The sequence below is a fragment of the Mustela lutreola genome, chromosome 1, assembly GCF_030435805.1.
Source record: "Mustela lutreola isolate mMusLut2 chromosome 1, mMusLut2.pri, whole genome shotgun sequence".
NCBI lineage: Eukaryota > Metazoa > Chordata > Mammalia > Carnivora > Mustelidae > Mustela > Mustela lutreola.
Genome location: NC_081290.1, coordinates 162462734 through 162486067, shown reverse-complemented (window position 1 = coordinate 162486067; position 23334 = coordinate 162462734). Strand labels below are relative to the sequence as shown.

The following is a 23334-nucleotide window of genomic DNA, read 5'->3' as shown; positions in this document are numbered from 1 at the left end:
GAGGACGTTTATTTTTATGTCCCTGTGACCAGCTAACCTTACTCTTTGGGCTCCAAATCATTGCCTTCTAGTGGGTACTCTCCAAATCAAAGTGCATCTTTCCTCTCCTCATTCATAGTTCAGGACTCAGGTTGCACACAAGGAGGATAGTTTTTTGTTTTGTTTTTGTTTTTGTTTTTGTTTTTGTTTTTTTTTTAGCAGGCATTTCTCTCTACCATGGACTTCTACTAGGGACATGAGGTTATCACATCACCCAGTGCAACCTCTTTCATAAAGACTTGTTTTCTTCCTTGTTGTTTCCTTTCATCTATAATCTATGCCAGTGTTGGCTAAAACTTCCAGTCCAAAAGCAATAATCTTTTCTAAAATAATCTCCAAATAACATTTTAGGTGAAAGTCCACTAAAATCCATTGCTAACACAAAATAGTTATCAGGAAGGCTTTTCTGGGAAGAAAATTATATCTGCTACCCTCCTAATATTTTAATTCCATCTGGCCTTTCTTAAATCTAAGTGATAAATGGTTACAATGATTCCCCATAACTGATTTTCAAACCTCAGGCCTTTTTTTCCCCCCAGCTGCTGTTATTCTTCAGTAAGGTGAGTTACAGCAGCCTCTCCTCATCTAGATCTGCAGTATAGGATACTTATACCCAGGAGCTTTTGACATCAGAGAGGACTCTAATAACTAACCATTTAAAGGGAATGGGGGCCATTCCAACTGACCTTGGAGATGGTGCATCCCTGCACAATCCTCCTGACCTGAAGTGTCTAATGCACTATATTCCCTTGCTGAGCTCAGGTGCTGCTCTGGCTAGGAGAGGGAGAAGAGAGGAGAAGCTTGGCCTTAGGTGCAGCCCAGCAGAGGAAATAGCACTCCATCATATTTGGTCAGCCATACTTAGATCTCTTTAATAACAATGTTGTGGCACTCCCCAGTGAATTTTTAGATTTTGAGTGTAACCATGGTTAATAATTCTGTTTTATAGAACAAAATTAGAATTTAGTACTCAATAGCATCTTCCCTAACATACAGTCTTCTGTATCTCTTTTTGTATATCTAAATCTTGAAACGGTTCTCCTTTTCCACATGAGGCTTTCTTGAGGTGATATTTTCTCTTTCTGAAGTCTTGAGATCTTAATTTCTCTCTGATTTTTGAATACATACACCTGTTGTTTTGTCCACATTCTGACCTCCAGTTAGCCATGAGAATACCATCAGACCAAAAATCATCAGTAGGAGTCTTTGAGGTCTTTGGGTCTGTGGACATACTATTCCTTCTTCTCAAATAAGTTCCCACCCTGCTTCACCTGGCTAATTCATAACTCAGCTTGCCTGGTACTTCCTCAAGAAAGCCTTTCCAGACCTTAAGATGTTAGACAGCTTGCATTGCACTCATATTTATATCCTTTATCGTACAACATAAATCACTTTTATTGTCTTTCCACAGGATTATAAGCTTTCTGACAGTAGGGGTCAATTTTTCTTGCTTAGAGTTGAATTTCCAGAACTGAGTAGAATCATGCATATAACTAACACTCAGGTAATATTTATAAAATAGATGGGTGGATGGATGGATGGATAGAAAGGTCTCAGATAATTTGTCTATTCTGTTGCAGAGTTGTTTGATTTGTTAAAAGAGGCTAGAAGCAGACATTTGGTATATAAACTATATAGACTACCATTAAAGAAAGAGATGAATGGATAAAGAAGATGTGGTATATATACACAATGGAATACTATGAAAAGAAATGAAATCTTGCCATTTGCGACGACATGGATGGAACTAGAGAGTATTATGCTTAGCAAAATAAGTCAACCAGAGAAAGACAAATATCATATGATCTCTCTGATATGAAGAAGTAGAGAGGCAATGTGAGGGGTTTGGGGGGTAGGAAAAGGATAAATAAAACAATATGGGATTGAGAGGGAGACAAACCATAAAAGACTCTTAATGTCACAAAACAAACTGATGGTTGCCGGGGGTAGGGGGGTAGGGAGAGGGTGGTGGGGTTATGGACATTGGGGAAGGTATGTGCTATGGTGAAGTGTGTAAAGTGTGCTGTGAAGTGTGTAAACCTGGTGATTCATAGACCTGTACCCTGGGACTAATAATACATTACATGTTTATATAATATATATATGTTTATATAATGTTTTATATATTTATATATAATTTATATATGTTTATATATAATTTATATATATAATTTATATATATGTTTAAATAATATATATTATATATATAATTTTATAATATAAAATTTAAAAAAAGAAAGTAGGCATTGTTTTCCAATGATTAAAAAGATGAACACAGCTGAATGAATATTTGTGTGTGTTTATAATGACCAGTAAATGTTTGTGCATTTTTGCAGGAAAAATTTGAAACTGAATTGAAGTATAAAATTACAGTTAATGGGAAAATTGCAGTGCTTTACTTGAAAAAAAACAAGTAAGTGTTTTTATTTCTGATATTATCCTTACCGACAGCAAGTTAGTATGTGGGAAATGTGCTAATTGAGGCTTTTTCTGCTTAAGGCTCTCGAAAACCTCTGCTAATAAGTTTTTTTCTCTCAACTGGCCTGGGGGCGGGTGTTGGTGAATATTTGTTTCTATCAAAGTAGTGGAAACACATTGAGTAAAATAACAGTTTACTAGTGTTTGGACCCTTCCAGTAATAAAATATAATGCATGAGATAAAATTGTATCAAATTCTGTGAAAAAGCAGATTTTTAAATCTTACCCTACATTATTGTAGTTTATTATTCTAATACTCAAAGATTAAGATTTAAAACAATTTGCAACTATTTCCATCAGGGAAAAAAAAAACCAAACATGTATAATTAAATAAATTCAAGGACTAAAGAACAAGTCAGTGGTAAAGCCAGACTGGGCTCTCCTGATGCCCACACCAGTGCTCCTCCCATCCAGCTACACACTGACCGTCCCACTTTCTCATGCGTTATATCGTCCTCTTGTTCTTTCATTGTCCGCATTCAGGTCAGTTACATTCAACATTTCTTTCAAGTTTCACTGCCTCGATTCTGACTCAGATCTTGATGATCCTATATCTCGACGACTTCAAAAGTAGTTTTCTCCCCTAATTCTGTGCTTTCAAGCTCTTTCAATCCCTAAACCATTCTATATAGTACAGCAAGATTGTTTTTCCTCAAATAAACTATTGCCATTTGCAAAAATCACAACTGCCTGGACTTTGGAAATGGTAGAATAGAAATAGTACAGGTGTGGACTTTAGGCAGACTTAGATGTGATCTTTTGCCCCTCGAACTGTGTCATCTTATCTGAAAAATGAAGCAAGTCATACTTACCTTATCAGACTGCAGAAATGATTAAACAAATGATCCATGTAAGGTGTCTAACTCAGTGGCTGGCACAGAGATAACATTTAACATATCCTAGTTACTTCCTTTCCTCCTTGCCCTGCCTCTTTAAAAGGAATATCCAGATTCCTATGTGCTGTCAGGTAATTGAAAGAATTCTGAGAAGCTCAGTGAAAATACCAGAAGGGCCCTACCTACCAAAGGCAAGTCATTGACCGCGAAACTTGCCACTGTTACAGTTCTTAGCAGTCCCTGGGAACTGAAAAGGAATGGGTGAAAATGTAGTTATCACAAACTGATGAGGAACGCTCTTTTTTCAGTCATTTTTTTAAGTCAACTCTACCCTTCTCAGTCCCATTCCTTCCTCAAGTCACCCCTCAGAGAAGTATCAAAGTGTCTGCTTTCTAGCAGACACTGTTCCACACTACTTAGGAATGTCCACACTACTCAGGAATGCCAAAGACTCAGCTCCCTCAGTCTTTGCATTGTAAGCATCCTCTTCGTGCTTGGACTCTGCTTGAGGGCTTAGTAGAAGGAGCTCAGGAGTTAAAAACTTTCCTAGACTACCAGTGGAAGCTTTCACTTTGACCAAGGCACTTTTCAATTAGCATGAGTAACCATGAAATTTTTTCTTTTTTTTTTCCTCCAGGGATCTCCTTGCACCAGGTTACATGGAAACACATTATAATTCCACTGGAGAGGAGGTCACCACAAGCCCACAAATAATGGTAAAAGAGTATCCTAGAATCACTGTCATTTGGGGTGTGACCGGTACACCCAAGGGCAGTGAGTGTCATTGCCAGACAAATAGTGAAAATGAAACAGCATTTACAATGTTGGTGCTTTTTCCAGAAGTAGTAATTTCTTAATACACCCCTTAATATTTATACATTTTGACAAGAACAAAGTCATTCCTTGACAACCATGGTAACCCCTTGGTTATGTGGGCTTCCCTTCAGGGGCTCCCTATAAGAGAGTGGAAGGAGCTTTTCATTTTCATTAGAAGAGTGAAGAATTGAATACTTCTAGTGTTCTTAGTCAGCACTATATAATCTCTAGATTATATAGTGTCTCCAACTCAAGACTATTTCCTCAATAACAGAATTATAGAATTCTGTTTTCCTTAAATATTTTTTACTCTTGACTCTTATTTAGAAGGTGGCTGTGTGAAGTCATGTGAGGAGTATTTTATCATTGCCATATTTCTGAGCTCCATTTTTCTATTGGCAGGCCTTCAGGCATTCTCTTCATAGTGATGGCACCGGTATTTATGTCAATACCTCATCTGTCTCAAAGCAGAAAGGTGTGCTTGATTAAAGTACATCCACATGGAAAAGTTCTGGGATTGGACATTTTTCTCCAGATGGAGAAGGGGATGTCACACTATTCTGCTGAAACTCTTTGAATAAATTAAGACATAAAATATAATCCTGATAACTCATTCATTTGAAAGAGCTTGTAGGTGTTAGAAAAAAAATAATGATCCACAGATGAGTGAAATCATATGATAATTGTCTTTCTCTACTCGACTAATTTCACTTAGCATCATCTTCTCCAGCTCCATTCATATTGATGCAAATGGTGGGTATTCATCTTTTCTGATGGCTGAGTAATACTCCATTGTATATATGGACCACATCTTCTTTATCGACTCATATCATATAATTTTACTCATATGTGCAACATAAGGAATAGTGGGGAGGACCACAGGGAAGGAAGGGAACACTGAATGGGAAGGAATCAGAGAGGGAGAAAAACCACGAGACACTCTGGACTCCAGGAACCAAACTGAGGGTTACAGAAAGGGGGGGTTGGAGAGATGGGGTAACTGGATGATGGGTATTAAGGAGGGCACATGTGATGAACACTGGGTGTTACAAGCAACTAATGAATCGTTGAACACTACATCAAAAACTAATGATGCACTATATGGTGGCTAACTATACAGTGGCTAAAGAAAAGGAAGAAAGGGATGACTTACATGAAGATAATAAAAAGAAAGAAATAAAGAAAGAAGAAAACGATGAGTAATCAGCCAAGGGAAAGAATGAATGTCTGATATTTTGGAGGCTCATATTTTAAACTTCTATCTATAAGTTTGTTTCTTCCAGACTGCATTCACCCATTATCCTTTTTCTGCAATACCAATATTTAATTAGTAAATGTCCTTTAAGCATTGGATTAATTAACCAAATATTAAAGATTTTAACCATAAAAAACTTCTTTTTTTTTAAACTTCTTAACCTTTTATTTACATCTCTAAGTTGACTATTGTTCAGCATAAAATTATTTGAAAACATAGATCTCGTTTCAAGCTTTCAAATTCAAATTTAGCAGTGTCTCTAAGAAACATGTACATTCTCTTACAAATCTCCCTTTTTCTTTTCTTTAGGATGACTGTTATTACCAAGGACACATCATTAATGAAAAAGTTTCAGATGCTAGCATCAGCACATGTAGGGGACTAAGGTAAGGCTTCATAAATGGTTCGTGTATACCTGTGGTAATGGGGTGAGTGTGTGTGTTTTTAATAAACCTGAGGAATCTCAAATAGAATGAATTATCCTGTAGTTAAATATAAATCCTAAGGGTTCAAAGATTTTGAAATTTAAAGGAAACAGAGTTTCTCTTGATAGTGGTTTCTAAATTCACACATCTGAATTGCTTATAGAAGTGTGTTTGTTTGTTTGTTTGCTTATTTTCAAAATACAGTTTTTGAGTCCAACTCTTAAAGGAATGGGTGCTCTTCTCCACCTTTCCTCTTTAAACTCTCTCTTCGGCTTGTGCTATCCATGCCCAGCTTTTCTTCTGTATATTAATAACTCCCCAGGCATCTGTCTACAGTGAGATATTTCTTCTGATGCCCAGACTTGACCATCTAATTTTGTCTTCCATATATCCATATCTCTTCCATATTTGGATAGATTAATGAAATCTCAATCTTAATAAACCCCACATCAATAATGTTTTTCTCCCAAACTTCATGTCTTTCCAGTGTTTGTTATTTCAGTGAATGATATAATCAACTAACCACATGCCCAATTCAGAAACCTAGATTCCTTGATGAGATCTTGCCTCTCAGCTATCCATTTTTGATCCATTTTCAAGCCCTACTGATTAGATGTGCTAAATATTCACTGGGATTATTCACTCTATTCTTTCTCTACTGCTACTTCCTAGTCCAAACTGCCATGATCCTTTATGCAGACCATGAAGGATCTCATATGCATCCTTGTCTTCTAGCTCTGTATACACTTAACCAGTCTCTGATTATATACTTTTATGCTTTTTTTTTTTTATTTAAAATTTTTTATTTTTTTTTAATTTTTTATAAACATATATTTTTATCCCCAGGGGTACAGGTCTGTGAATCACCAGGTTTACACACTTCACAGCACTCACCAAATCACATGCCCTCCCCAATGTCCATAATCCCAACCCCTTCTCCCAAACCCCCTCCCCCCGGCAACCCTCAGTTTGTTTTGTGAGATTAAGAGTCACTTATGGTTTGTCTCCCTCCCAATCCCATCTTGTTTCATTTATTCTTCTTCTACCCACTTAAGCCTCCATGTTGTATCACCACTTCCTCATATCAGGGAGATCATATGATAGTTGTCTTTCTCTGCTTGACTTATTTCGCTAAGCATGATACGCTCTAGTTCCATCCATGTTGTTGCAAATGGCAAGATTTCATTTCTTTTGATGGCTGCATAGTATTCCATTGTGTATATATACCACATCTTCTTGATCCATTCATCTGTTGATGGACATCTAGGTTCTTTCCATAGTTTGGCTATTGTGGACATTGCTGCTATAAACATTCGGGTGCACGTGCCCCTTTGGATCACTACATTTGTATCTTTAGGGTAAATACCCAATAGTGCAATTGCTGGGTCATAGGGCAGTTCTATTTTCAACATTTTGAGGAACATCCATGCTGTTTTCCAGAGAGGTTGCACCAGCTTGCATTCCCACCAACAGTGTAGGAGGGTTCCCCTTTCTCCGCATCCTCGCCAGCATCTGTCATTTCCTGACTTGTTGATTTTAGCCATTCTGACTGGTGTGAGGTGATATCTCATTGTGGTTTTGATTTGTATTTCCCTGATGCCGAGTGATATGGAGCACTTTTTCATGTGTCTGTTCGCCATCTGGATATCTTCTTTGCAGAAATGTCTGTTCATGTCCTCTGCCCATTTCTTGATTGGATTATTTGTTCTTTGGGTGTTGAGTTTGCTAAGTTCTTTATAGATTCTGGACACTAGTCCTTTATCTGATATGTCGTTTGCAAATATCTTCTCCCATTCTGTCAGTTGTCTTTTGATTTTGTGAACTGTTTCCTTTGCTGTGCAAAAGCTTTTGATCTTGATGAAATCCCAGTAGTTCATTTTTTCCCTTGCTTCCCTTGCCTTTTGCGTTGTTCCTAGGAAGATGTTGCTGCGGCAGAGGTCGAAGAGGTTGTTGCCCGTGTTCTCCTCAAGGATTTTGATGGATTCCTTTCGTACATTGAGGTCCTTCATCCATTTTGAGTCTATTTTTGTGTGTGGTGTGAGGGAATGGTCCAATTTCATTTTTCTGCATGTGGCTGTCCAATTTTCCCAACACCATTTATTGAAAAGGCTGTCTTTTTTCCATTGGACATTCTTTCCTGCTTTGTCGAAGATTAGTTGACCATAGATTTGAGGGTCTATTTCTGGGCTCTCTATTCTGTTCCATTGATCTATGTGTCTGTTTTTGTGCCAGTACCATGCTGTCTTGATGATGACAGCTTTGTAATAGAGCTTGAAGTCCGGAATTGTGATGCCACCAACGTTGGCTTTCTTTTTCAATATCCCTTTGGCTATTCGAGGTCTTTTCTGGTTCCATATAAATTTTAGCATTATTTGTTCCATTTCTTTGAAAAAGATGGATGGTACTTTGATAGGAATTGCATTAAATGTGTAGATTGCTTTAGGTAGCATAGACATTTTCACAATATTTATTCTTCCAATCCAGGAGCATGGAATATTTTTCCATTTCTTTGTGTCTTCCTCAATTTCTTTCATGAGTACTTTATAGTTTTCTGAGTATAGATTCTGTGTCTCTTTGGTTAGGTTTATTCCTAGGTATCTTATGGTTTTGGATGCAATTGTAAATGGGATTGACTCCTTAATATCTCTTTCTTCTGTCTTGCTGTTGGTGTAGAGAAATGCAACTGATTTCTGTGCATTGATTTTATATCCTGACACTTTACTGAATTCCTGTATAAGTTCTAGCAGTTTTGGAGTGGAGTCTTTTGGGTTTTCCACATATAGTATCATATCATCTGCGAAGAGTGATAGTTTGACTTCTTCTTTGCCGATTTGGATGCCTTTAATTTCCTTTTGTTGTCTGATTGCTGAGGCTAGGACCTCTAGTACGATGTTGAATAGCAGTGGTGATAATGGACATCCCTGCCGTGTTCCTGACCTTAGCGGAAAAGCTTTCAGTTTTTCTCCATTGAGAATGATATTTGCGGTGGGTTTTTCATAGATGGCTTTGATGATATTGAGGTATGTGCCCTCTATCCCTACACTTTGAAGAGTTTTGATCAGGAAGGGATGTTGTACTTTGTCAAATGCTTTTTCAGCATCTATTGAGAGTATCATATGGTTCTTGTTCTTTCTTTTATTGATGTGTTGTATCACATTGACTGATTTGCGGATGTTGAACCAACCTTGCAGCCCTGGAATAAATCCCACTTGGTCGTGGTGAATAATCTTTTTAATGTACTGTTGAATCCTATTGGCTAGTATTTTGTTGAGTATTTTCGCATCTGTGTTCATCAAGGATATCGGTCTATAGCTCTCTTTTTTGGTGGGATCCTTGTCTGGTTTTGGGATCAAGGTGATGCTGGCTTCATAAAATGAGTTTGGAAGTTTTCCTTCCATTTCTATTTTTTGAACAGTTTCAGGAGAATAGGAATTAGTTCTTCTTTAAATGTTTGGTAGAATTCCCCCGGGAAGCCGTCTGGCCCTGGGCTTTTGTTTGTTTGGAGATTTTTAATGACTGTTTCAATCTCCTTACTGGTTATGGGTCTGTTCAGGCTTTCTATTTCTTCCTGGTTCAGTTGTGGTAGTTTATATGTTTATATAGCAGCCAACTATATAAACCAATTAATAACAAAATCAAAGAAACACATCAACAATAATACAATAATAGTAGGGGACTTTAACACTCCCCTCACTGAAATAGACAGGTCATCCAAGCAAAAGATCAGCAAGGAAATAAAGGCCTTAAACGACACACTGGACCAGATGGACATCACAGATATATTCAGAGCATTTCATCCCAAAGCAACAGAATACACATTCTTCTCTAGTGCACATGGAACATTCTCCAGAATAGATCACATCCTCGGTCCTAAATCAAGACTCAACCGGTATCAAAAGATTGGGATCATTCCCTGCATATTTTCAGACCACAATGCTCTAAAGCTAGAACTCAACCACAAAAGGAAGTTTGGAAAGAACCCAAATACATGGAGACTAAACAGTATCCTTCTAAAGAATGAATGGGTCAACCGGGAAATTAAAGAAGAATTGAAAAAAATCATGGAAACAAATGATAATGAAAATACAACGGTTCAAAATCTGTGGGACACAACAAAGGCAGTCCTGAGAGGAAAATATATAGCGGTACAAGCCTTTCTCAAGAAACAAGAAAGGTCTCAGGTACACAACCTAACCCTACACCTAAAGGAGCTGGAGAAAGAACAAGAAAGAAACCCTAAGCCCAGCAGGAGAAGAGAAATCATAAAGATCAGAGCAGAAATCAATGAAATAGAAACCAAAAAAATAATAGAACAAATCAACGAAACTAGGAGCTGGTTCTTTGAAAGAATTAATAAAATTGATAAACCCCTGGCCCGACTTATCAAAAAGAAAAGAGAAAGGACCCAAATAAATAAAATCATGAATGAAAGAGGAGAGATCACAACTAACACCAAAGAAATACAAACTATTATAAGAACATACTATGAGCAACTCTATGGCAATAAATTTGACAATCTGGAAGAAATGGATGCATTCCTAGAAACTTTTATGCTTTTTTATCCTAGCAGTTATCTATAATTATGAATACTTCATATATATCATCTAATTATATTGTTTTGGGGTCAAATGTGACTATTTGATCCACATCCATCTTCCTCATTTTACTATAAGCTCCGCAAAAGGAGAAACCATGACTTTTTTCTCTGATTTTCTGCCCTTAATCCAAGGGCTAATGAATAATGGGTGCCCCTCACTGTTGGTTAAATGTATCTTAATTTGGAGTTTCAGCAGAGATAACTGAGAAGAATCTGGTAATATTTGTTGATCATGCGCTTTACGTATTATGTCCTTCAATCTTTATAACCATTCTATTAGGTAGGTATTATTCTCATGTTATAGAGGTCTCCAGAAACTATGGCAGTGTGGGTTTATGTATTTTTCCCATGGTATCACATCTAAGAAGTTATAGACCCAGAATCCTAAGTCTTATTTATAAGACCCCAAGGTCTTCATTTTCAGTGCACCTTTAGAGCGGATGAGGTATTAGATTGGAAGAACACTGGGTGAGAATGAGGAAATTTCCATTCTAGCGTCAGCACTGACATAAGTTAGCTATGTAACATTATAGTAGTCACTTCTCCCCAAGAAATCTGATTTCTCATAGAAAAACTAAGTTTAGATCATCTCTAAGTGTATCTTTAGCTGCAAAGTTACACTATATTCTACTGCCATGAACTTGAAATTATTTGGTATTGGAAATTCTTTAAAGTCTGTAAGTCTATAGCACCCAAAAGCAGGAATATTTTTTAAGAAGTCAGTCAGGATTTTCATGTTTTTCAGGGGCTACTTCAGTCAGGGAGATCAAAAATACTTCATTGAACCTTTAAGCCCTACAAATCAGGATGGACAGAAACATGCACTCTACAGTTATGATCCAGAGGAAAAGACTAATAGCACCTGTGGGACAGATGACATACTACGGGCACACGGATCTCGGCAGAGTATGGTTCTACCTGCCACCAGTCTGGTGGTATGCATACTTTCATATTTTATTTGCAGTGCTTTCATGTATCCTGTCCTGGCTCTCCTGGGTTCCAGTCTTAGTAGTTACAATTAACAGAAACTTTATAGTCTTGGTTGAATTACTAGTATTATAGTAGGCCATAGAGACACTAAAACCTTGTGGTACATTGATGATTTATTTAATAAGTATTTGTGCATTAACTATTATTAACAACAATGTGCCAAGGTTAAAAAGAAATATAAATATAATGCTTGCTCTCTGGGAACAGGCAACTTTGACAATACCACAACATACAACAAAGGTATGAAGTATTATTACTTTCACATAAAATATCCTGCTGTCTTTATGAATGAATCCATTCAATAGTTTTCTTTCTTGAAGTACTTCCATAGGTGCTTGGGATGTAACAGTGAGCAAAAATAAAGGCAGGATATGTGCAGAGGAACTGAGGATATTCTTAGATATATGAGTTCAGCTTCCAGTCACAGAAGAAAAATGAATATGGCTTGTTTGAAACCATAGGGAGTCATTGCCATAATTGCTTTCATTTTCTTCACGGGATGCTTTATATCCAGTCATCTCTTCTAAATGTTTTCACCATCCACAAGCACTGGGCAGAATTTGTCTTAACAAAAGAATATCTCTTTTGGGTTCAGTTTGCTGTGGATTTAAATTCCACCAGTGATATGATACCAGGATCCCACTAAGAACTCACTCCTAGGGATGAAGGATAAAATAATCAAGGATAAATTCTAGATTTGGGCCTGAGCAAATGATGAATGGTAGTGCTGTTAACTGAGCTGGGGAGAATGAGGGAGAAGCTGGTTTTGTTTGAGGTTTGGGAATCAGTAGTTTTATTTTGACCACATTAGGTTTATGGTATTAGACATTTGAATGGATGCGTGAAATAGGTATTAATTGTAACAGTCTGGCCTTTAGAAGAGAGGCCAAGGCTGGAGATACTCATTTGATAGCAATTAGTGCAGAGTTCCTATTTAAAGAAGGCATAACACAGGATGAGATTACTGAGGAAGAATGTGTAGATAAAGAATGGGACCCATGGCTGAGATTTTATGAGGGCCTCTAATATATGGAGGTCAAACAGAGGAGGGATGACAGTGAATTGCAAATCCCTGTAAGCTTAGGGCCCCACTTCCCTCTGTAATCTCCTTTCCTTCAACTCCTTTCCTATGGACAACTTCCCCCATTATGTTCTGACAAACACAGACAATTTTTCTGTGCTTTAAACATGCCAATATCAATTCACTTCACAATCTTTTTGTTCATTTCTTTTCTCTGCTGGAGTTATCTTCCAATTTATCTTCTCTTGCCTGATGAGAACATTAATGAGAATATTCTCATTAATATGTCTGCTGCATGACCAAACCCTTATAGCTTTCCCTGACCACCTATTCTTATAAAACTACCTTGGTACTCAGTATCACATGACTCCATGTACTCCTCTTCACAGCACTAATCACCACCTGATTTACTCATGCTTATTTGCCTAGTGGGAGCTCCTTAAGGCCACGGACCAAGAATGTTTCGTTGCCTTATTCTTAGCACCCCTGGTGTCCAGTAAGTGCTAGTGAATACACTGCTTCGAGACTGGGAAGGAAGTGTTTACCTAGAGGACTACACCTGAAGTCTACTTTCAGTAATGTGTTCTTGCTAATGGAAGCTTACTGCTTTGTTAAAAGACAACCCCTTCTGTGTGCCTGGGTGGCTCAGTCTGGTAAGCATCAGACTTGGTTTCTCAGGGTCGTGGGATTGAGCCCTGAGTCAGGCTCCATGCCCAGCATGGAGTCAACTTGAGATTCTTTCTTTTCCTCTCCCTCTACCCCTCCCACCACTCATGCTATCTTTCTCTGTCTTGCAAATAAGTAAATAAAATAAAAAAAAAAAAAAGACAAGCCCTTCCAGATATGCAACATAGTAAACTTTGATAGTTTATTATTTAGTATGAATAATGTATCTGCTACTTTTCAATGGAATAATCCACTAGGAAATATATCTTTTATTGTTGTTGTTATTGTCTTGTTTTGTTTTGTGGAGAAAAAGGAACAGAAAATAGGGAAGCTTGGAATGTGAGAAAGAGATCCAGCTCTGCCTGAGGAGAAAAGAGCAGACTGGGTGCCATGATGGGTCTGGGCATTGCACCATTGCTGAGGAAGGGGGTGCTCACTAGGAGAGGGATAAAGGCTGCTTAAACCCACCACCACCACTACCAACAACTACAACTAGAAAACACTAAGAGGTTGCCGAAGTCAGAGTTTTTCTATTTCAGGGCAGCATAGCGGAGAAAACCCATTGTTCAAAAAATCTGAAAGCTTTTTTTTTTTTTTTTTTTTAATATTTTATTCATTCAACAGACAGCGAGAGATCACAAGTAGGCAGAGAGGCAGCCAGAGAGAGAGGGGGAAGCAGGATCCCTGCTGAGCAGAGAGGCTTTTGCGGGGCTCCATCCCAGGACCCTGAGATCATGACCTGAACTGAAGGCAGAGGCTTAACCTATGAAACATTCAGGCATCCTGAAAGCTTTTGGTTTTAGTTCAAGCACACCTATTAGTTTAAGTTCTGCCAAAATGAAAGAGTCAGACTAGAATGTTGCTCATGTCCCTCTAGCTCTGATACACTGAGCCTTGTCTATAGTTAATTCTGCTTGTTAAGAGTTAAAATGGTAATGTTTTCTTTTATTGCCAGATATCAACCAATCTTTTCCAAAATTACACTTTTCAAATAAAAGAATGACTCTCAAGGAGAATGATGCTGTTTTAGTGATTTTCTTTTTTGTATTTATTACAGAAATCAAAAGACCAGAAGGGTCTGGAACATAAGAAATACGTAGAGTATTATTTGGTCCTGGATAATAGTGAGGTAATTATAACAGATAAATGTGTCTTTCAAAATCCCCTTCTACATGTATTTATTATGGGAAATATTAAATATACAGATCAGTTTTGATAAATCATGAATATGAGCTTTTCTTCTTTATGAATTGTTCTGATCTTAGGAAATTTGACATATAATTAGACAGGATTTTTTCTTCTTAGAAATGTATACCTATGCATAAAGTGAATTTTTCACATCTTATCTTCTATTATTGTCTCCAAATTTAGTTTCCAGTTAAATTCATTTCTCTTTTTGTCTTTTATTAAGCAGCTAAATCACTGGAAAGTTAGAATTTATCTTCATCAGGAAATGGTAAATGTATAAGACTGATGAACGGAATCTTCTGAAAAATATTTTTGGGGGATAATATTTGTTGTTTATATTATTTTACAAGAATGCATTTTCAAATTTTGGAAATCTAAGGTTCACATGTATGACCTTAAAAGGGAAAACTTTGCTTTATGATAATATGAATAAGTTAATTTGTTCAGGCCCTAAAGCTTGGCCTCTCATTATACTACATGCACTTACCATTTGTCATTCATATATATATGTATATATATGAATAAGCTGTTGCTTGCACCAATTCTGCACAGCTTATGAAACCATAGAATTTAAATGGAAATATATTTAATAATTCCTTAGAGCTTTACTGAGCTACTATTTCAGGGGTAAAACATCATCTCTACTCTGAAAGTACGTTAATTTAGTCAAAGGTAGCATTTTGCTTCTACCTTTTAACTGTTAATTTTTATAACTGATTGTTAATTATAACCACTGAGAAGTAAAATAAACTGAAGTTGCCTTTTTTTTTTACCTTCCAATTATATTCATTTCTGACAGTGCCCATATTTTGTCATAGTTGGCTTTTTTGTGTTTTTGTTTTTGTTTTTTCAGTTTAAAAAGTACAACCAAGATCCAGAGGAAATAAGAAAGAGGGTGTTTGAAATGGCCAATTATGTCAACATGGTATGGTATACTTCAAGTGGAATTTAATAATTTGTGAGGCGGTGTCATTGGGTGGATCTATGAATGCTTGTGAAGCAGGGAAAGAAAGTCAATACTCCCAGATTAATAATACTGCTGATTGGCTCTTGAAATTTTACTATTTAATTAAATATTAATATTACATGATAGAGATGTTTCTCCCTTACCTGCCACACTATTCTCAGGTTGATGAAGATCTAAGAAAGAGGTCATTTTGTTTGAATTGCTTTTTTGTTTTTTTTAAAGCCTGGGGAGACATCACAGACCAGCAATTCCCAACAGAAAGCCAATCTATGGGAGAACATGGGAAAACAAACAAAATCAACCAAACTCTGGCACAGTAGTATCTTTCAGTACATCATCTCACTGAATCTTCAAAACAACTCTGAGAGAGTTGTTTTGAAGATTCAGTGAGATGATGTACTAAACCTAATTTATATGTTATATATATTATATTATATATATAATTTATATATTATTATATATTATATGTATTTATATATTATATATATATATATATATATAATTTATATATTTCTAAACCTAATTTATAACTAAATAATTAGATTTTGGGAAGCAAAGTAATTTGCCTAAAATTACAAAGTTAGGAAATGGTAGAGCTAAGATTTGAACTTGGATTTTTTGGATTTCAAAGTCCATTTCAATTGGAAAGATGTTGATTTTGGTCTGTAAAGATGATTTTGTCATCTAATTAACAAAATCTTTAAAAAATGATTTCTGTATCTCTTCTGTTTAAACCTTAATTGTTAGTGCCTTGTTAGTTGAATATACCATTAGTCTGCCTACTTACACGGTGAGTCATTTTGTGGTAGCCTGCAAATTCTCTAAGGATAGAGATAAAATGAAGGTGGATTCAATGACCAGCATCATCTGCATCTTGTCTTCTCACCACAAAGATCATTCTGACTCTTCTTAAAGAACCCCAAGAACTGGCAATATTTATTGAACACCTTTGTGACAGGAACTTTTCTAGGTGACAGAAATAGAGTGAGACAAAAAACTGACAAATGTCCCTTCAAGGAGTTTACATTCTTGTTCAAGATGAACATAAACACCCCACATAAAGAGTATGTAGGATGGGGATTATAAGTGCTAAAAAAAATAAAGTGGTATTAAAAAAAAAAAAAAGAGAGGTTCGTCTTGGGTGGTATGTTAAATAGGAAAGCTCAAGTCCAAGGTGTCCAAGGTGACATCTGAGTAGGGAAAGGAATGTAGGTAAGAGTCTGACTCTAAGAGAGGGTGTGCAAGGCAGAGTGAGGTTCTAAGGACAGAACCTTGATTGTCATATTTGAGTAACAGTGGGTTGGCTATTGTGGCTGGCATGTAGTAAGGGTGGGAGGGTGGAAGTTGATGACATCAGACAGGGAGTAGTGGCCAGAACCTGTAGTCCTGGTAGGACTGTGTAAGGACTTTATTATTCTTCACAGGCAAGGACAACATTGGAGAGCCTGAGCTGAGGTATAACATGTTCGGATGTGTATTCTTAAAAGATCATCTTGGCGATTGTGTTGGAAACAAACTGAAGGAAAGCCACTGGCAGAAATAAGACCAGATAGGGGAGTTATTCCCTAATTCAGGGCAGGAGATGATGGTGGCTTGAGAAAAAGCAGTGGTAGTGGATCTATTGAGAATAGCTGATCTCTGGATTCAGTCATCAGGGTAGATGAGGTAGATGAGAGGTGAAAAGTATAAGGAAAGGAGAATAAGTGACATCAAGGATTTGGACCTGAGCAACATTAAGAATGGGTAACATGGTGGGGGATAGTGACTCAGATGGAAAATGAGGATTTCCATTTTGAACACATTCACTTTGACATTTCTTTTTGTATAAATATTTCATTATGTTGTATACTTAAAACTAATATAATGTTATATGTCAATTATATCTCAATGAAAATATTATTGTTTCTTAGTGGGGGTGACAATGACAGTGGATTGTTGATTTTTATTAAAAGTGTTCTATGACTAATTTTTTTAAATGTGTACATGTTTCATGTTACATTTTTATATTTAAGAAATGAAAATATTAGAGACTTTACATTTCAAAAATCAGAGAAACAATACTAGGAAGTTTTCCTAAGATGAGCGGTAGACATACTGACAATGTCTTCTTCATGTCCAGCACCTAGTAACATGTGTCGGGTTATGACATTATAAAATTTTGGATCATTAAAATAGAAGAGAAGATTCATGGATGCAAAAACAAAATTTTTCCAGGTGAAAATGCTAGATATACAAGATTGATGGGGTTCAGGGGCAAGGTCTAGGTGGAGATATAAATCCATAAGGGTTTAACACATACAGATGGCATAGGACATGGATCAGCAAAGTGTAGCTTGTGGCCAGATCTGGCTTGCTGCCTTTTTAAAAGCAGTTTTAATGAAACATAGCCACACCCATTTGTTTATACATTGTCTGTGGCTGTTTTAAAGTTACAGTGCCAGTGGTGGTGAGTAGATAGGACAGAGACCACACAGACTCAAAGTCTGAAGCATTTTCTGTGGACCTTTACAGAAGAAGCTTTCCAATACTGTTATAAGATAACTGAAGGAGTGGGTCTAAATAAGTAGGACAGAGACTGAGAATAGGTCCTTGAAGTGCTTCTTTGAGGAAATATCAGAGGTAGGAGAAACTGACAGAGAACAATCAATGATGTTAGGTGCTTCTGAGGACTGAGGATTGGCCATGGAATTTAACAAGATAGAAGTTTTTGGTCATCTGGATGATGCAAGTTTCTGTAAGACTGTAAGAGTACAAGTGTGATTAGAGTGAGTCCAGTGAGAATAAGAAGTAGAATTAGAGACAACACAGAAAATTCCCTTCAGAACTCTTGCTATAAGTGGGATCAGAGAAATGGGGAATAAGTGATAGGGATGGGGGTCATAAAAATTGTCCCCCCCGCCCTGATAGGTCATCTCATCTGGTCATTCCCATGCTGATGGGAACGATTCTGTGGAAGGTTAAGCATAGAACTGCAAGGAAGATGGAAGAATTGCTGGAATAATCTCCTTGACCTGGGAATAGACTGGAGATCTAGTGCATGAGTGGAGAAGGTGGCCTTGGGCTCACAGCATTCATTCATGTAATAAATAAATAAATACATAATAGGCAGACAGTGGTGGGAGCTTGTGGATGTTCTCTTTTGGTTGCTTCTATACTCTGAGTGAATTTGGAAGCAGGGGCAGCTACTTGAAGTGAGGTTTTACTAGAAAGTGTCACAATTTCTAAAAGAGAAGAGCGAGCATGGAAAAAAATGTGCAGAAGCCTCTTGTAATAAGTGGATTTTGGTAATGCAGCAGGTTTGCCGAGACTGGTAACCACCACTTGAGGTTAGTAGTCATGGCTTCCAAGTGAAAGTGGTCAGCATAGTGTGCTTTCTCCTGGGTTCCAGGGCATGATGAGGAGAGACCGAGGAAGGAATTGTTTTAACCAGGGTTGGGGTTTTGTCAGATTGGTCAAATAAAGCAAGAACAGAAGAGGGAAGTTGAGGATATCATCAAAGGGAGGGTTTTATTCTAGTTAGATTCTGACTTTTCTTTCGATGATGATAATTGCATTCCTCAATGCTTTTATTGTTTTCCAAACTACTTAAAGCTATGTCTGTGTTTCTCAGCAGGAAGTTGGCCCATGAGAAAACCTGTCACTGTGCAGCTTTTTTTCTAGGTTTATTGGGATATAATTGGCCTATAAATTGTGTGAATTTAAGGGGTCCAGTATATTGATTTGATATATTTACATGCAAAATAATTTCCATCATGGGTTAGCTAACACCTCCATCACATCACATAGTTGCCGTTGCTTTTTTGTGATGAGAACGTTTGAAAATTATTCTCACCAATGTTAAAATAATTAAGATGATATTATTAACTATCACCAGTAAGCTGTATATTAGATCCCCAGAACTCATTCATCTAATGACTGGAAGTTCATCTGACCAACATTGTTCAGTTTTGTAAACTATAGTAGAAATTTAAACTTTTGTTTTTAAAGTAAACATATTGACTTATAAGATTAATTCATTATTTCTGGAGATTATCCATGTGCATTATAGATTATTTGGTTCAGTCTAGGTTTAAGAATTAGAGGATCACTTACTTATTTGTGACTCATAGGTGAAGGACTTTTTCATAACATCTTTTTTTTTTTTTTTTTATAATCAGTGTCCAAACCAGCACTGGGTCAACCTTGCTAATTTTGAAATGTTATCACTCTGAGAACATTAAAAAGCATTTGAGTAGATACACTTAAGTTGAAGTCATAGTAATAAACTACTAACAGAAAATTATATGTTTCTTGAGATTGCAAGCAAGAGAACTTTGTTTCTATAGGAACTTTCCTCCAAAAAAAAAAGAGAGAGAGGAGTTTTCAGACCTGAAATATCTAAGGGTGTCTGCCTTAATAAAAGAGGTGGTAACTTCCATTATACCAGTATGTTTGAAAAGAAAGTGTTTACAGTGTTGCTGTTAATACGTTCAAAAATCTAAAGTACACTGAAAATATTGGAAGATATTATCACCATTACAAATTCCTTTGACATGTACTCTCTTTGAACAGCTTTATAAAAAGCTCGATACTCACGTGGCCTTAGTTGGTATGGAAATCTGGAATGAGGGGGATAAAATAAAGATAAGTCCAAATGCAAGCTTCACCTTGGAAAATTTTTCTAAATGGAGGGGAAGTGTCCTCCGAAGAAGAAAGCGTCATGATATTGCACAATTAATCACGTATGTATAGATTTTCCTCCTTTGTATGTTAAATGGTATTTAGCATAGAAACTTTCCAAAGACTTGGCAAAGCAAGTGGTATCTCAGGAGGCAGGGTAAGAGGAAGTGGCTTCCTTCTTAGGGAAAGGGAGTTAAAAGTTTTAAAATACTCATTTGACTCTGATGGTGAATATGCTCTTACCTTTGTTACAAGTATTTCTTTTTTTTCCATCTTTAAAGAAAAGCTAACAATTTGGCAATGATTCATTAGAATTTTGTCTGTTTTGATTAGGTATACAGAAAGGAAAGATAGGTTTAGATAATGACAAGAGAAATTTCGATTCAATGTTTTAAAAGACCTGATTAGCTTTAAGCACTAGTCAGGACAAACTTCTAGGATTGAAAGAAAATGGCATATTATATTCTAATCCCATACCTCTACCCTCCTGCTGAAATGACTAATTAAAAAAAAAAAACAGGAAGTAAATCTGGTGACTATAATTTAGACAAGACTGAGGAGGGTATGCCTCAAAAGAACTGGAAAAAATTCTGCTGGGTAATTTGCAGCTGGAATCAGATAGAAGGAAGCAGCAAGAAGTGACTTAAAAGTATTCAAGTTTTACTTCCTAACAAAACAGGAGTTGTTAAAGGAATTAAGAATTAATTAATACTCTGTGTTGATTATCTACTACACATATCAGCCTACAACTTCCTGACTTAAAATAAGTCTTCTTATGTTCTTGAGTGTGTTGTTTCCTGCCTGGTATAGTTGGGGCACAGGGCCTGGTTGGTCATCTCTGCATCTACCGCTTTCATGTGGCTTCCTTTGACTGCCTCCAGCATGGCAGGCTCAGGGTTCTGGGTATCTTGCAAGGGGACTAATTTTCCCCCAGAAGAAGCATTCTAAGAGGACCAAGAGAAAGCTTCAAGACTTCCATGATTGAAACTTAGAAATCACAGTGTCTACTAGGTATTTATCCAAAGGATAAAAAAATAGCGATTCAATGGGGCACCTGCACCTGAATGTTTTTAACAACAATATCCATAATAGCCAAAATATGGAAAGAGCCCATATGTCTATTGACAGGTGAATGGATAAAGAAGATGTGGTATACACACATAGTGGAATATTACTCAGCCATCAGAAAGAATGAAATCTTGCCATTTGCAATGATGTGGATAAAACTAGAGAGTATTATGCTAAGCAAAATAAGTCAGTCAGAGAAAGACAAATACCATATGATTTCACTCATATGTGGAATTTAAGAAACAAAATAGATGAACATAGGGGAAAGGGAAGAAAAGTAAAATAAGATGAAAACAGAGGGAGGCATATCATAAGAGGCTCTTATGTATAGAGAACAAATTGGGGGTTACTAGAGGGTAGTTAGGTAGGACATGGGGTAACTGGATAATGGACATTAAAGAGGGCAGTAAGTGGCAATCCAATATCAAGAGTAGATTTCCTGATTAGACTAGAATAAACAAAATAAAGGCACTAAAAAGTTACGATGGACGGAAATAACTGTCCTTTCACTGAAAGTTCTTAAATTGAAAATTCTAGCCTTTACATGATAAACTAACAAAAGGTATATGTCTATACCTAGGCATAACCAGGTAAGAACCACTGAAAACAGGAACCAAAATAGCTAACTACCAAATGGGAGAAGATTTTACTTATTCTAAATGAGCTGGTACTGAGTATTAAACCTACATAAATGCAGACTTAAGTATCAATAATTTTATAATATAATTTTTAAAGAGGATATAAATGCCACGAATCTTTAAAATATCATGTACAATGCAAAATACCATTTCAAAATAACATATGTGAAAATTTTCCAGAGGAAATGTAAAGTGGGAAAAAGTTCTCTAATTTTCCTTATTTTGTATGGCAAAATCAATAGTCCCCATTCTTGAGGATGATAACTGGGAAAATATAAGTTCAACTTTTAATTTAAATGCCTCTACTAAGGGAATTTTTTAAAGATTTTATTTATTTACTTGACAGAGAGATCACAAATAGGCAGAGAGGCAAGCAGAGAGAGAAGGGGAAGCAGGCTCCAATGCAGGACTCGATCCCAGGACCCTGGGATCATAACCTGAGCTGAAGGCAGAGGCTTTAACCCACTGAGCCACCCAGGCGCCCCAGGAATTTTTTAAATAATTGCATTCTTTGCAAATTATTACAGACAAATCAGGGCTAGGATGTTGAACAGATAGCAGGATAATAACAAAGGCAGCACATGGAATTATTATGAATTGTAAGAAAAACAAAATGAAACTAAAAAATAAAAATAAAAGTATGAAAGACAAAACCAACTGTCTATGCAAATAAATGCAAGTGGTTCAAATTCCTTTTCAGTAACAAATATTTCAATAACATAAATGCTTCTGTAACACAAGTATGTTCAGAATGGGTCCAAATTCCAAATCCCACTATAGCTAAAACAGTGCTTAAAGAGAACAAAAGTAAATGGGTATAAAAATATATGAGAGAAAAATATAAATTAAAACAAAGCATATGTGATAATAATAATATAAAAATAAGATATATATATATAAAATATTAAAAATGATTATATCCAGGTGCTTGTAGTTAGGTGATATGACAACCATCGCATACAGGAAAAAAAACCTAATGCAAAGTCAAAACTTGAAGGAAATATTTAAGTTATTATTCACAATGTGAGTTTCTCTGTTAACAATTTAGAGTTCTGGATTGTCTATAGAACATATAGTTGAGAATCGTAGGTTGTTATATAATTTTTTTTTCTTTCTTGCAGAGCAACAAAACTTTCTGGAACAACTGTGGGCCTTGCTTTCATGTCTACAATGTGCTCTCCTTATCATTCTGTTGGCATCGTTCAGGTTTGTTTGAAGATAAATTGTTGGTTCTACAGTTCAAGTGTGACAATTGCTCTTTTTTCTGGATCATGTAGTTTTTGTTGTTGTTGTTGATATGGTAACTAACATGGACTGAAATTCAAATGTTGAAATAGTCTTGCGTATCCATTATAAACCCAGCAAGGTCATAATGCATTATCTTTTTTGTATCTTCCTGGATTCAACAAGCTAACATACCTCGAGGATTTCTATATTCTATATAATCATGAGGGATATTAGTCTGTAGTTGTCTTTTCCTGTTATGTGTTTTTCAGGTTTTGTTATTAGGGCATATCTGGCCACATAAAATAATATATTCCCAACCCCTCAATTTTTTAGAATGTCTTAGTAAAATTGGCATCATTCCTTCCTAAAATATTTGGTAAAACTCATCAGTAAAACCATATGGGTCTGGTATTTTCTTTATGGAAAGGTTTTTAACTACAAGTATAATTTCTTCTGTAGGTAGA

The 23334-nt window shown here is 36.3% G+C and overlaps 1 protein-coding gene across 1 annotated transcript in view; it reads left to right on the top strand.

Moving 5' to 3' along the window:
• The window catches only part of ADAM28 (ADAM metallopeptidase domain 28), an 81958-nt gene that overhangs the window by 11768 nt on the left and 46856 nt on the right, over nucleotides 1-23334 (top strand). The window contains exons 3-10 of the mRNA XM_059177963.1: nucleotides 2376-2452; nucleotides 3991-4069; nucleotides 5734-5810; nucleotides 11192-11381; nucleotides 14181-14252; nucleotides 15165-15236; nucleotides 19830-19999; nucleotides 22765-22849. Of these exons, the coding sequence (XP_059033946.1) occupies nucleotides 2376-2452; nucleotides 3991-4069; nucleotides 5734-5810; nucleotides 11192-11381; nucleotides 14181-14252; nucleotides 15165-15236; nucleotides 19830-19999; nucleotides 22765-22849 (822 nt within the window). The remainder of the gene's footprint in view (nucleotides 1-2375; nucleotides 2453-3990; nucleotides 4070-5733; nucleotides 5811-11191; nucleotides 11382-14180; nucleotides 14253-15164; nucleotides 15237-19829; nucleotides 20000-22764; nucleotides 22850-23334) is intronic.